Raw genomic sequence first — 13,411 nt, 5'->3', positions numbered from 1 at the left:
AGTGATGCAGAGCTTTTAACCTCTAGAACTAGATACAACAATGGACAGGAGTAGGAATTTAGAGGTGGACACCACTAGGACTAGATAAGGGGTGATAGCTGGGATACAGCACCTGACACCTATCGGATCCGAAAAGGGCATTGCAATCAGAACAGTTATTAGTGATAATTATATGCATAACAGGTGTTCTAGGGACTGGATGGGAGTAACACTAAGACATAGTTACCGTCACGTTATAGGGTCAGGGTGGGGGTAACACTAAGACATAGTTACCGTCACGTTATAGGGTCAGGGTGGGGGTAACACTAAGACATACTTACCGTCACGTTATTGGGAGTTATAGGGTCTGGATGGGAGTAACACTAAGACATACTTACCGTCACGTTACTGGAAGTTATAGGGTCTGGATGGGAGTAACACTAAGACATACTTACCGTCACGTTATTGGAAGTTATAGGGTCTGGATGGGAGTAACACTAAGACATACTTACCGTCACGTTATTGGAAGTTATAGGGTCTGGATCTGAGTAACACTAAGACATACTTACCGTCACGTTATTGGAAGTTATAGGGCCTGGATGGGAGTAACACTAAGACATACTTACCGTCACGTTATTGGAAGTTATAGGGCCTGGATGGGAGTAACACTAAGACATACTTACCGTCACGTTATTGGAAGTTATAGGGTCTGGATGGGAGTAAGACATACTTACCGTCACGTTATTGGGAGTTATAGGGCCTGGATGGGAGTAACACTAAGACATACTTACCGTCACGTTATTGGGAGTTATAGGGACTGGATGGGAGTAAGACTAAGACATACTTACCGTCACGTTATTGGAAGTTATGGGGCCTGGATGGGAGTAACACTAAGACATACTTACCGTCACGTTATTGGGAGTTATAGGGACTGGATGGCAGTAACACTAAGACATACTTACCGTCACGTTATTGGGAGTTATAGGGTCTGGATGGGAGTAACACTAAGACATACTTACCGTCACGTTATTGGGAGTTATAGGGACTGGATGGGAGTAACACTAAGACATACTTACCGTCACGTTATTGGGAGTTATAGGGACTGGATGGGAGTAACACTAAGACATACTTACCGTCACGTTATTGGGAGTTATAGGGTCTGGATGGGAGTAACACTAAGACATACTTACCGTCACGTTATTGGAAGTAATGGGGCCTGGATGGGAGTAACACTAAGACATACTTACCGTCACGTTATTGGGAGTTATAGGGACTGGATGGGAGTAACACTAAGACATACATACCATCACGTTATTGGGAGTTACAGGGCCTGGATGGGAGTAACACTAAGACATACTTACCGTCACGTTATTGGGAGTTATAGGGACTGGATGGGAGTAACACTAAGACATACTTACCGTCACGTTATTGGGAGTTATAGGATCTGGATGGGAGTAACACTAAGACATACTTACCGTCACGTTATTGGAAGTATGGGGTATGGATGGGAGTAACACTAAGACATACTTACCGTCACGTTATTGGAAGTTATGGGGCCTGGATGGGAGTAACACTAAGACATACTTACCGTCACGTTATTGGAAGTTATAGGGCCTGGATGGGAGTCACACTAAGACATACTTACCGTCACGTTACTGGAAGTTATAGGGCCTGGATGGGAGTAACACTAAGACATACTTACCGTCACGTTATTGGGAGTTATAGGGTCTGGATGGGAGTAACACTAAGACATACTTACCGTCACGTTACTGGAAGTTATAGGGTCTGGATGGAAGTAACACTAAGACATACATACCGTCACGTTATTGGAAGTTATAGGGACTGGATGGGAGTAACACTAAGACATACTTACCGTCATGTTATTGGAAGTTATAGGGACTGGATGGGAGTAACACTAAGACATACTTACCGTCACGTTATTGGAAGTTATAGAGACTGGATGGGAGTAACACTAAGACATACTTAGTAACATCATGTTATTGGAAGTTATAGGGTCTGGAAGGGAGTAACACTAAGACATACTTACCGTCACGTTACTGGAAGTTATAGGGTCTGGATGGGAGTAACACTAAGACATACTTACCGTCACGTTATTGGAAGTTATAGGGTCTGGATGGAAGTAACACTAAGACATACTTACCGTCACGTTATTGGAAGTTATAGGGACTGGATGGGAGTAACACTAAGACATACTTACCGTCATGTTATTGGAAGTTATAGGGTCTGGATGGAAGTAACACTAAGACATACTTACCGTCACGTTATTGGAAGTTATAGGGACTGGATGGGAGTAACACTAAGACATACTTAGTAACATCATGTTATTGGAAGTTATAGGGTCTGGAAGGGAGTAACACTAAGACATACTTACCGTCACGTTATTGGAAGTTATAGGGTCTGGAAGGGAGTAACACCTTCATCACTCCCTCTCCCCCTATCTCCCATATTCCTTCCCCTCTCTCCCCCCCACCCCTCACTCTCTCTTCACTCACTCTTCCCTCTCTCCCTCCCTTTCTTTCCCCTCCTTCGCTCCTCTCTCTCTCTCTGTGTCTCTATCTCTCTCTGTCTCTCCTTCACTCTCTATCCCCCTCTGTCTCTACTTCACCCTTCCTCATCTCACTCCCCTCTCTCTCTCTCTCCTTCTCTCTCTCTGTCCTGTCTGTCTCTCTCTGTCCTGTCTGTCTCTCTCTTTCCTGTCTGTCTCTCTCTCCTCCTCTCATTCCCCCCCTCTCTCTCCTTCACCCTCTCTCACCCTTCTCTCAATCTCCCCCACTCTCCCCTTTCTCTCTCCTCTCTCTCTCCCCCTTCTCTCTGTCTCTCCTTTACGTTCTCTGCCCCATCTCTCTCCCCCTCTCCTTTACCCTCTCCATATCTCTCTCTCCCCCTCTCCTTTACTCTCTCTCTCTCTCTCTCTCTCTCTCTCTCTCTCTCTCTCTCTCTCTCTCTCTCTCTCTCTCTCTCTCTCTCTCTCTCTTCTTTACCCTCTTTGCCCCCTCTCCCTCTCCTTCACCCTCTCTCCCTCTCTTCCCACCTCTCACATTCTCTCTGTGCCTCCTTTACCCTCTCTCGCTCTCCCCCCTCTCTGTCTCTCCTTCACCCTCTCTCCCCCTCTCTCTGTCTCTCCCCCACTCTCTCTCTCTCCCACCCCCCAGGCTCCTTCATGCTGGTAAACAGTTCGGGCGCGGCCTCGGGACAGAAGGCTCACCTTCTTCTCCCCGTGCTCAAAGAAAATGACACCCACTGCATCGACTTCCATTACCACCTGTCCGGCCGCACCAACCCCGGGACCCTCAACGTCTACGTCAAGGTGAACGGAGGACCCCAGGGGAACCCTGCGTGGAACGTGTCCGGCGTGGTGACGGAGGGATGGGTGAGAGCCGAGCTGGCAATCAGCACCTTCTGGCCAAACTTCTACCAGGTGACAGAGACCCAGCGAGGCTTATGGGACATGCATACACCCATACATACATGCATATATACACACACATACATACAGTACATGCATATAATACATGTATACACTCATACATACATGCATACACTCATACCATGCATAAATACATACACTCATACACACATGCATACACTCATACGTACATACCGTACATACATACATATTTACATATATACATACATATAATACATGCATATATACATACCATACATACACTCATACATACTCTCATACACTCATACATACATACCATGCATAAATACATACACTCATACACACATGCATACACTCATACATACTCTCATACACTCATACATACATACATGCAGAAATACATACACTCGTACATGCGTGTACTGATTGATCTGTGTGGTTGAAGTGCTGGTTGGTTAAAGTGTGTGCAGTTAGAACCAGAAGCAGTTTGAACAAGGAAGCGGTTAAACATGGTATAGTTTATTGAAGTACAGTTTACTGTTAGTACTTCTAAACTTCATAGTTGCTAGAATGAGCAGGATTGAAAATGCCATCAATGCACATCTTGCCACATGTATGTGCACTTGGAGCAGCTGTTCCAAGGAGCATACCGCTGTGAGAAGTGTGAGCGGGTGGTCTCTTTAGAGTTAGAGATTGCTGATCTGAAGAGGCAACTTGCAATATTGAGGGACATTGGCAATCTTGAAAGGGAATTAGAGCTCACTGAGCAAGCCCTTGCTTCGACTAGTGGTGCAGATGGTGGCGCTTTTAGTGTGGAGCAGGTAGGCTTAGTAGCTTAGTTGCTGTTAGTGAGGAGCAGGTAGGTAGCTGGGTGACAGTTAGAAGGGGAAGCAGGGGCAATAGGGAGTGGCAGGTCGTTTCTGAGCTGACACATCCCAATAGATTTGCCATGTTGAGTGAAGATATTGGGAATGTTGGGGCAGAAATGGCAAGGCTGGGGGAGACTAATTCCTCTAGCAGCCAGGGGAATAGTTCCTCCAGCACAGTGGGGACTCAGGATGCTCAGATGCAAAGAAAGATGGTGGTGGTAGGGGACTCCATTATTAGGAAGGTAGATAGGGCAATCTGTTGCCGGGACCGCATGAACCGAACAGTTTGTTGTCTCCTGGGTGCTCGGGTTCGGCACATTGCAGATCGGGTAGACAGATTGTTGGGGGGGGCAGGGATTGACCCGGCGGTCTTGGTACATGTTGGCACCAATGACAAAGTTAGAGAAAGATGGAGGGTCCTAAAAAATGATTACAGGGATCTAGGCCAAAAGCTTAAGGCAAGGACCTCCAAGGTAGTATTTTCTGAAATACTACCAGTGCCATGCGCTACCGCAGGGAGACAGTCAGAGATCAGGAAGGTTAATGCATGGCTAAGAAAGTGGTGTAGGAAGGAGGGGTTTGGGTTTTTAGAGCACTGGGACTCCTTTTCTGAGAGGTGCCATCTATATTCTAGGGACGGATTGCACCTCGATGAAGAGGGATCTTCTGTGCTAGGGGGGAGAATGCTAAAAAGGTTGGAGCAGATTTTAAACTAGGATGGAGGGGGGAGGGGAATGAAACAGATAATGAACTAAATGGAATAGATGAGGATACAAGGTGGTATGGAGGTAGAATGGGGGCAAGTGCAAGTTTGACAAGCAGTAAGATACCCATAGTAAATAGAGATAATACTAGAAAACTTCTAAAGACTAAACCAAGTGGGCGCAGAAAGGAAGGAGCAGATAAGATAATAGTACAGGCTGAAAAAAACTTAAATGCATGCTTGCTAATGCAAGAAGCCTGACAGATAAAATGGGGGAGCTTGAATTAATAGCTACAAGGGAGCAGTATGATATCATAGGCATTACTGAAACATGGTGGGATGAAACTCATGACTGGACAGTTAATTTAAAGGGGTATTCTCTTTTTCGGAAGGATCGAACAAATAGAAGGGGAGGTGGAGTATGTCTATATGTTAAACCAGATCTAAAACCTATTATAAGGGATGATGTCTATGAAGGGAATGATGAAAATGTAGAGACCTTGTGGATAGAAATTAGCAGTGGAGGTAAAAGTATAAAGAAAATGTTTGTGGGAATATGCTATAAACCACCAAATATCTGTGAGATTGAGGAAGCTAAAATACATTTGCAAATGGAGAAGGCATCAAAACTGGGTCATGTTTGCATAATGGGGGATTTTAATTATCCAGACATAGACTGGGGCAATGAGATTAGCGTTACAACAAAAGGAAACAGGTTTTTGGGGGTGCTTAAAGATAATTATATGACCCAAATTATTGAGGAACCAACCAGGCGATGGGCAGTTCTGGATTTGGTCATATCAAACAATGTAGAAGTAATAACAAATATTCAAGTCCTGGAACATTTGGGTAACAGTGATCATAACATGGTCTCATTTGAAATAAATTATCAAAAAACAGATTACTTGGGTTCAAGAAAGACTTTAAACTTTAGAAAGGCAGATTTTAATAAACTGAGGTCTAATCTAGTAGTAATACAATGGGATGAGGTTTTTGCAGGGAAAAATGTAGAAGATAAATGGGCAGTCTTTAAAACATTGTTAGAAAAGCACACTTATCAGTGTATACCCTTGGGTAATAAGTATAAAAGAAATAAGTCAAAACCAATGTGGCTAAATAAACAGGTAGGGGAAGAAATGGACAAGAAGAGGAAGGCGTTTACATTCTTTAAGTCAGAAGGGACGGAGACATCGTATCAGAATTATAAGGAATGTAACAAAAATTGCAAAAGGGCAATTAAATTAGCAAAAATGGATAATGAAAAAAGGATTGCAATAGAAAGTAAGGTCAACCCTAAAAAGTTCTTTAAGTAGCTTAATAACAAAAAAACGAGAAAAGAAAATATAGGACCCTTTCAGTGTGAGATGGGCAGGCAGATTATTGGAGATAAGGGAAAAGCTGAGCTATTAAACAAATTCTTTGCCTCTGTGTTTACCAGGGAAGAATCAAGTTCAATAGTAGCGCCACAGTAGGAAGCCACAACCTCCATATTAATGACCAATTGGTTAACTGAGGAAGAAGTTCATAAGCGACTTGAAAAAATTTAAGTAAATAAGGCACCTGGCCCTGATGGCATACATCCAAGAGTTCTCAAGGAGTTAAGTTCAGTAATAACCAAACCATTACATTTAATACTTGCTGATATACCCGGCGTTGCCCGGCATTGAATTTTCCCGCTCCCCCCTCTCTCCGCTCCCCCTCCCTCTCTTTTTTTCTTCGCTCCCCCTCTCTCTCTCCCCCCATTGGCCTCTCTTCCCCCCTTCCCCTTTCTCCCCCGTTAACAGCAATCGGGGCCCCCCTGCACATGAATGTGGCCCCCGTGTTAATAGCTGGGTTCCCTCCTCTCCCCCCGTTCACAGCTCCGGCCCTTCCCCCCTTCACACCTCTGTTCCCCCCCCCCCCTCTCACATGTCCAATTCCCCCCCCTTCAGAGCTCAGTGGGTGGGTGAGTGACTGGGTGGGTTGACTGAGGGACTGAGTGACTGAGTGAGTGGGTGGGTGACTGAGTGAGTGGGTGGGTGACTGGGTGGGTGACTGGGTGTGTGGGTGACTGAGTGACTGGGTGACTTTGGTGACTGAATGAGTGACTGGGTGGGTGAGTGACTGGTGAGTGACTGGTGAGTGACTTGGTGAGTGACTGGGTGAGTGACTGACTGGGTGGGTGAGTGACTGACTGGGTGGGTGAGTGACTGACTGGGTGGGTGAGTGACTGACTGGGTGGGTGGGTGACTGACTGGGTGGGTGACTGACTGGGTGGGTGAGTGACTGGGTGGGTGAGTGAGTGACTGGGTGGGTGAGTGACTGGGTGGGTGGGTGAGTGACCATGAGTGACTTTGAGTGACTGGGTGACTGGGTGGGTGGGTGAGTGACTGGGTGGGTGACTGGGTGGGTGAGTGACTTGAGTGACTGGGCGGGTGAGTGACTGGGTGGATGGGTGAGTGACTGGGTGGTTGAGTGACTGGATGGGTGAGTGACTTGACTGACTGGGTGGGTGGTTGGGTGGCTGAGTGACTGGGTGGGTGACTGAGTGACTTGACTGAGTGAGTGACTGGGTGGGTGGGTGAGTGGGTGTGTTATCTTTCCCCCCTGCATCTCTTCTCTCCCCCCCCCTGCATGCCTCCCCCCCCTTCATGCTATCCCCAGAGGCAGCAGGTGTGAGGCACGGTGAGGTGGCCGTGGCAGCCGCAGCTGTAGGGAGGGGGAAGGACAGCAGCGCGGGGCCTGTGAGGCACGGTGAGGTGGCCGTGGCAGCCGCAGCTGTTGGGAGGGGGTAGGACGGCGGCGTGGGGGCTGTGAGGCACGGTGAGGTGGCCGTGGCAGCCGCAGCTGTTGGGAGGGGGTAGGACGGCGGCGTGGGGGCTGTGAGGCAGGCGTGGCAACCGCAGTACCCGTCCGCCTGCTCGATCACTCACCCGTCCGGGCGCTCCCACGTGCATGTGAGGCGGGAGGCAGCGTGTTGTGGCCGCTCCCCTGCTGTGTCCCGGGCGCTGGCGCCGCTCCCCCGCTGTGTCCCGGGCGCTCTTGACTGTAGCGGTGCCGGTGTGTGAGCTTGGGGGTGTGTGTGTGTGTGTGTGTGTGTGTGTGTGTGTGTGTGTGTGTTTTGGACCTTTGGCCCGTCACTCCGCCTCAGGCCAATGAGAGGTGTGCGGGGGCGGGCGGGCCAAGGGACCAATCTCATTGGCCTGAGGGACACAGGCCATGCAGACAAACATACAGTGCTTTCACAAATATATAGTAGATTCAAGGACTCCATTTCCACAGGCTCAGTTCCACAAGATTGGCGTAAAGCTGATGTGGTGCCTATATTTAAAAAGGGAGCTAGATCACACCCGGGGAATTACAGACCTGTAAGCCTGACTTCAATAGTAGGGAAACTACTTGGAGGTTTAATACAGGATAATATTCAGGAATACCTAATGGAAAACAAAATTATTAGTAATAGTCAGCATGGATTTATGAAGGATAGATCTTGGCAAACTAACCTTATTTGTTTCTTTGAGGAGGTAAGTAGGAATTTAGACCAGGGTAATGCAGTTGATGTGGTCTACTTAGATTTTGCAAAGGCTTTTGATACGGTTTCACACGAGGTTGGTGTACAAAATAAAGAAAATTGGACTCAGTAATAATATATGCACCTGGATTGAAAACTGGTTAAAGGACAGACAACAGAGGGTTGTCAAAAATGGAACTTTTTCAGGTTGGGCTAAAGTCGTGAGTGGAGTACCTCAAGGATCGGTACTGGGACCCCTGCTTTTTAACTTGTTTATTAATGACCTTGAGGTTGGGATCGAGAGCAAAGTCTCCATCTTTGCTGATGATACTAAAGTGTGTAAGGTAGTAGAATCAGAGCAGGATGAAATTTCTCTCCAGAAGGACTTGGAGAGACTGGAAACGTGGGCAGGTAAATGGCAAATGAGGTTTAATACAGATAAATGTAAGGTTATGCATTTGGGATGCAAGAATAAAAAGGCGACTTACAAATTAAATGGGGATATATTGGGGGAATCCTTGATGGAGACGGATTTAGGAGTGCTTGTAGACAGCAGGCTTAGCAATAGTGCCCAATGTCATGCAGTAGCTGCAAAGGCAAACAAGATCTTATCTTGCATCAAACGGGCAATGGATGGAAGGGAAGTAAACATAATTATGCCCCTTTACAAAGCATTAGTAAGACCACACCTTGAATATGGAGTACAATTTTGGGCACCAATCCTAAGAAAAGACATTATGGAACTAGAGAGAGTGCAGAGAAGAGCCACCAAATTAATAAAGGGGATGGACATTCTAACTTATGAGGAGAGGCTAGCTAAATTAGATTTATTTACATTAGAAAAGAGGCGTCTAAGAGGGGATATAATAACTATATACAAATATATTCAGGGACAATACAAGGAGCTTTCAAAAGAACTATTCACCCCACGGGCAGTACAAAGGACTCGGGCCATCCCTTAAGGTTGGAGGAAAGGAAATTTCACCAGCAACAAAGGAAAGGGTTCTTTACAGTAAGGGCAGTTAAAATGTGGAATTCATTACCCATGAAGACTGTGATGGCAGATACAATAGATTTGTTCAAAAAAATGTTGGACATCTTTTTAGATGGGACAGGTAAACAGGGATATACCAAATAAGTATACATGGGAAGGATGTTGATCCAGGGATTAATCCGATTGCCAATTCTTGGAGTCAGGAAGGAATTAATTTTTCCCCTTAATGGGGTTTTTTGTTTGCCTTCCTCTGGATCAATAAGTAAGTATAGATATAGGATAAAGTATCTGTTGTCTAAATTTAGCATAGGTTGAACTTGATAGACGTACGTCTTTTTTCCACCTCATCTACTATGTATACATGCATACACTCGTACATGCATGCCTACACGCATGCCTACACTCATACATATCGTACATACCGTACATACATACACACATGCATACATACAGACATGCATACACTCATACATATATACCGTACATACATATTTACATATATACATACATATAATACATGCATACCCTCATACATACATGCATACACTCATACATACATACCGTACATTCATACATACATACCGTACATACATACACTCATACATACATGCATAAATACATACACTCATACATACATGCATACACTCGTACATGCATGCCTACACTCATACATACACTCATACATACATGCATACACTCATACATACCGTACATATATACACACATGCATACATACACACTTGCATACACTCATACATATATACCGTACATACATATTTACATATATACACACATATAATACATGCATACCCTCATACATACATGCATACACTCATACATACATACCATGCATTCATACATACATACACTCGTACATACATGCATACACTCATACATATTTACATATATACATAGATATAATACATGCATACACTTATACATACATGTAATGCATGCATAGATTCATACATACATATAATACATGCATACACTCATACATACAAACACTTATACATACATATAATAATACAAAGTGTACACACACGTAATAGTAGTTTTGGTACTCCTGGTTAGTGCGTAAGATAGTAATAGTACCTCTGGTCAGTACGTACAATAGCAGTATTGGTACTCCTGGTTAGTGGGTAAAATAGTACCCCTGGTCAGTACGTACGATAGTAGTATTGGTACTCCTGGTTAGTGGGTAGCATAATAATAGTACCCCAGGTCAGTATGTACGATAGTAGTATTGGTACTCCTGGTTAGTGGGTATCATAGTTATAGTACCCCAGGTCAGTATGTACGATAGCAGTATTGGTACTCCTGGTTAGTGGGTAGCATAGTAATAGTACCTCTGGTCAGTACGTACGATAGTAGTATTGGTACTCCTGGTTAGTGGGTAAAATAGTACCCCTGGTCAGTACGTACGATAGTAGTTTTGGTACTCCTGGTTAGTGGGTAACATAGTACCCCTGGTCAGTATGTACAATAGTAGTATTGGTACTCCGGGTTACTGGGAAACATAGAAATAGTACCCCTGCTCAGTACATACGGTAGTAGTATTGGTACTCTTGGTTACTGGGTAACATAGTAATAGTACCCATGATCAGTACGTACAATAGTAGTATTGGTACTCTTGGTTAGTGGGTAACATAGTAATAGTACCCATGCTCAGTACGTACGGTAGTAGTATTGGTACTCCGGGTTACTGGGTAACATAGTAATAATACCCCTGCTCAGTACATATTGAGTAGTATTGGTACTCTTGGTTACTGGGTAACATAGTAATAGTACCCATGCTCAGTACGTACGGTAGTAGTATTGGTACTCCAGGTTACTGGGTAACATAGTAATAGTACCCCTGCTCAGTACATACGGTAGTAGTATTGGTACTCCGGGTTACTGGGTAACATAGTAATAGTACCCCTGCTCAGTACATACGGTAGTAGTATTGGTAATCCGGGTTACTGGGTAACATAGTAATAGTACCCCTGCTCAGTACATACGGTAGTAGTATTGGTACTCCGGGTTACTGGGTAACATAGTAATAGTACCCCTGCTCAGTACGTACGGTAGTAGTATTGGTACTCCGGGTTACTGGGTAACATAGTAATAGTACCCCTGCTCAGTACGTACGGTAGTAGTATTGGTACTCCGGGTTACTGGGTAACATAGTAATAGTACCCCTGCTCAGTACATACGGTAGTAGTATTGGTACTCCGGGTTACTGGGTAGCATAGTAATAGTACCCCTGCTCAGTACATACGGTAGTAGTATTGGTACTCTTGGTTACTGGTTAACATAGTAATAGTACAAATGAAAGTAGTGGTGCTTTGTGTGGCCATGTCCTGCCCTGGATACGAGGTCTTCCCTTACACAACTCTGTATATACTGATTATAAAACCATGTGTATGTGAGCATACTCAGCACTGCTCTATGCTGAAGCACGTTGATCTCCAGCCTCTGTCCCTCCCAGATCATATTTGAAGCCGTCTCCGTTAAGGACCACTCTGGATACATCGCGGTGGACGAGGTCCGGGTCCTGGCGCACCCCTGCCGTATGTACTCTCGTTCTTAAGAACATCTCCCTCTCGTGTGCGCTTCCAGCCCTCCTCTGCACTCTCTCCCTCTCGTGTGCGCTTCCAGCCCTCCTCTGCACTCTCTCGCTCTCGTGTGCGCTTCCAGTCCTCCTCTGCACTCTCTCCCTCTCGTGTGCGCTTCCAGTCCTCCTCTGCACTCTCTCCCTCTCGTGTGCGCTTCCAGTCCTCCTCTGCACTCTCTCCCTCTCGTGTGCGCTTCCAGTCCTCCTCTGCACTCTCTCCCTCTCGTGTGCGCTTCCAGCCCTCCTCTGCACTCTCTCCCTCTCGTGTGCGCTTCCAGTCCTCCTCTGCACTCTCTCCCTCTCGTGTGCGCTTCCAGTCCTCCTCTGCACTCTCTCCCTCTCGTGTACGCCTCCAGCCCTCCTCTGCACTCTCTCCCCCTCGTGTGCGCTTCCAGCCCTCCTCTTCACTCTCTCCCCCTCGTGTACACCTCCAGCCCTCCTCTGCACTCTCTCCCTCTCGTGTGCGCTTCCAGCCCTCCTCTGCACTCTCTCCCTCTCGTGTGCGCTTCCAGTCCTCCTCTGCACTCTCTCCCCCTCGTGTGCGCTTCCAGTCCTCCTCTGCACTCTCTCCCTTTTGTGTACGCCTCCAGCCCTCCTCTGCACTCTCTCCCTCTCGTGTGCGCTTCCAGTCCTCCTCTGCACTCTCTCCCTCTCGTGTACGCTTCCAGTCCTCCTCTGCACTCTCTCCCTCTCGTGTGCGCTTCCAGGCCTCCTCTGCACTCTCTCCCTCTCGTGTGCGCTTCCAGTCCTCCTCTGCACTCTCTCCCTCTCGTGTACGCTTCCAGTCCTCCTCTGCACTCTCTCCCTCTCGTGTGCGCTTCCAGTCCTCCTCTGCACTCTCTCCCTCTCGTGTGCGTTTCCAGTCCTCCTCTGCACTCTCTCCCTCTCGTGTACGCTTCCAGTCCTCCTCTGCACTCTCTCCCTCTCGTGTGCGCTTCCAGTCCTCCTCTGCACTCTCTCCCTCTCGTGTGCGCTTCCAGTCCTCCTCTGCACTCTCTCCCTCTCGTGTGCGCTTCCAGTCCTCCTCTGCACTCTCTCCCTCTCGTGTGCGCTTCCAGTCCTCCTCTGCACTCTCTCCCTCTCGTGTACGCCTCCAGCCCTCCTCTGCACTCTCTCCCTTTTGTGTACGCCTCCAGCCCTCCTCTGCACTCTCTCCCTCTCGTGTGCGCTTCCAGTCCTCCTCTGCACTCTCTCCCTCTCGTGTACGCTTCCAGTCCTCCTCTGCACTCTCTCCCTCTCGTGTGCGCTTCCAGTCCTCCTCTGCACTCTCTCCCTCTCGTGTACGCTTCCAGTCCTCCTCTGCACTCTCTCCCTCTCGTGTGCGCCTCCAGCCCTCCTCTGCACTCTCTCCCTCTCGTGTGCGCTTCC

At 46.8% G+C, this 13,411-nt stretch overlaps 1 protein-coding gene across 1 annotated transcript in view; it reads left to right on the top strand.

Moving 5' to 3' along the window:
• The window catches only part of LOC142466640 (receptor-type tyrosine-protein phosphatase T-like), a 174,524-nt gene that overhangs the window by 67,827 nt on the left and 93,286 nt on the right, over positions 1 to 13,411 (top strand). Inside the window, 2 exon segments of the mRNA XM_075571887.1 lie at positions 3,153 to 3,418; positions 11,918 to 11,999. Of these exon segments, the coding sequence (XP_075428002.1) occupies positions 3,153 to 3,418; positions 11,918 to 11,999 (348 nt within the window).

The sequence above is a fragment of the Ascaphus truei genome, chromosome 15, assembly GCF_040206685.1.
Source record: "Ascaphus truei isolate aAscTru1 chromosome 15, aAscTru1.hap1, whole genome shotgun sequence".
Lineage (NCBI taxonomy): Eukaryota > Metazoa > Chordata > Amphibia > Anura > Ascaphidae > Ascaphus > Ascaphus truei.
This window is presented reverse-complemented; position numbering and strand designations above follow the sequence as displayed.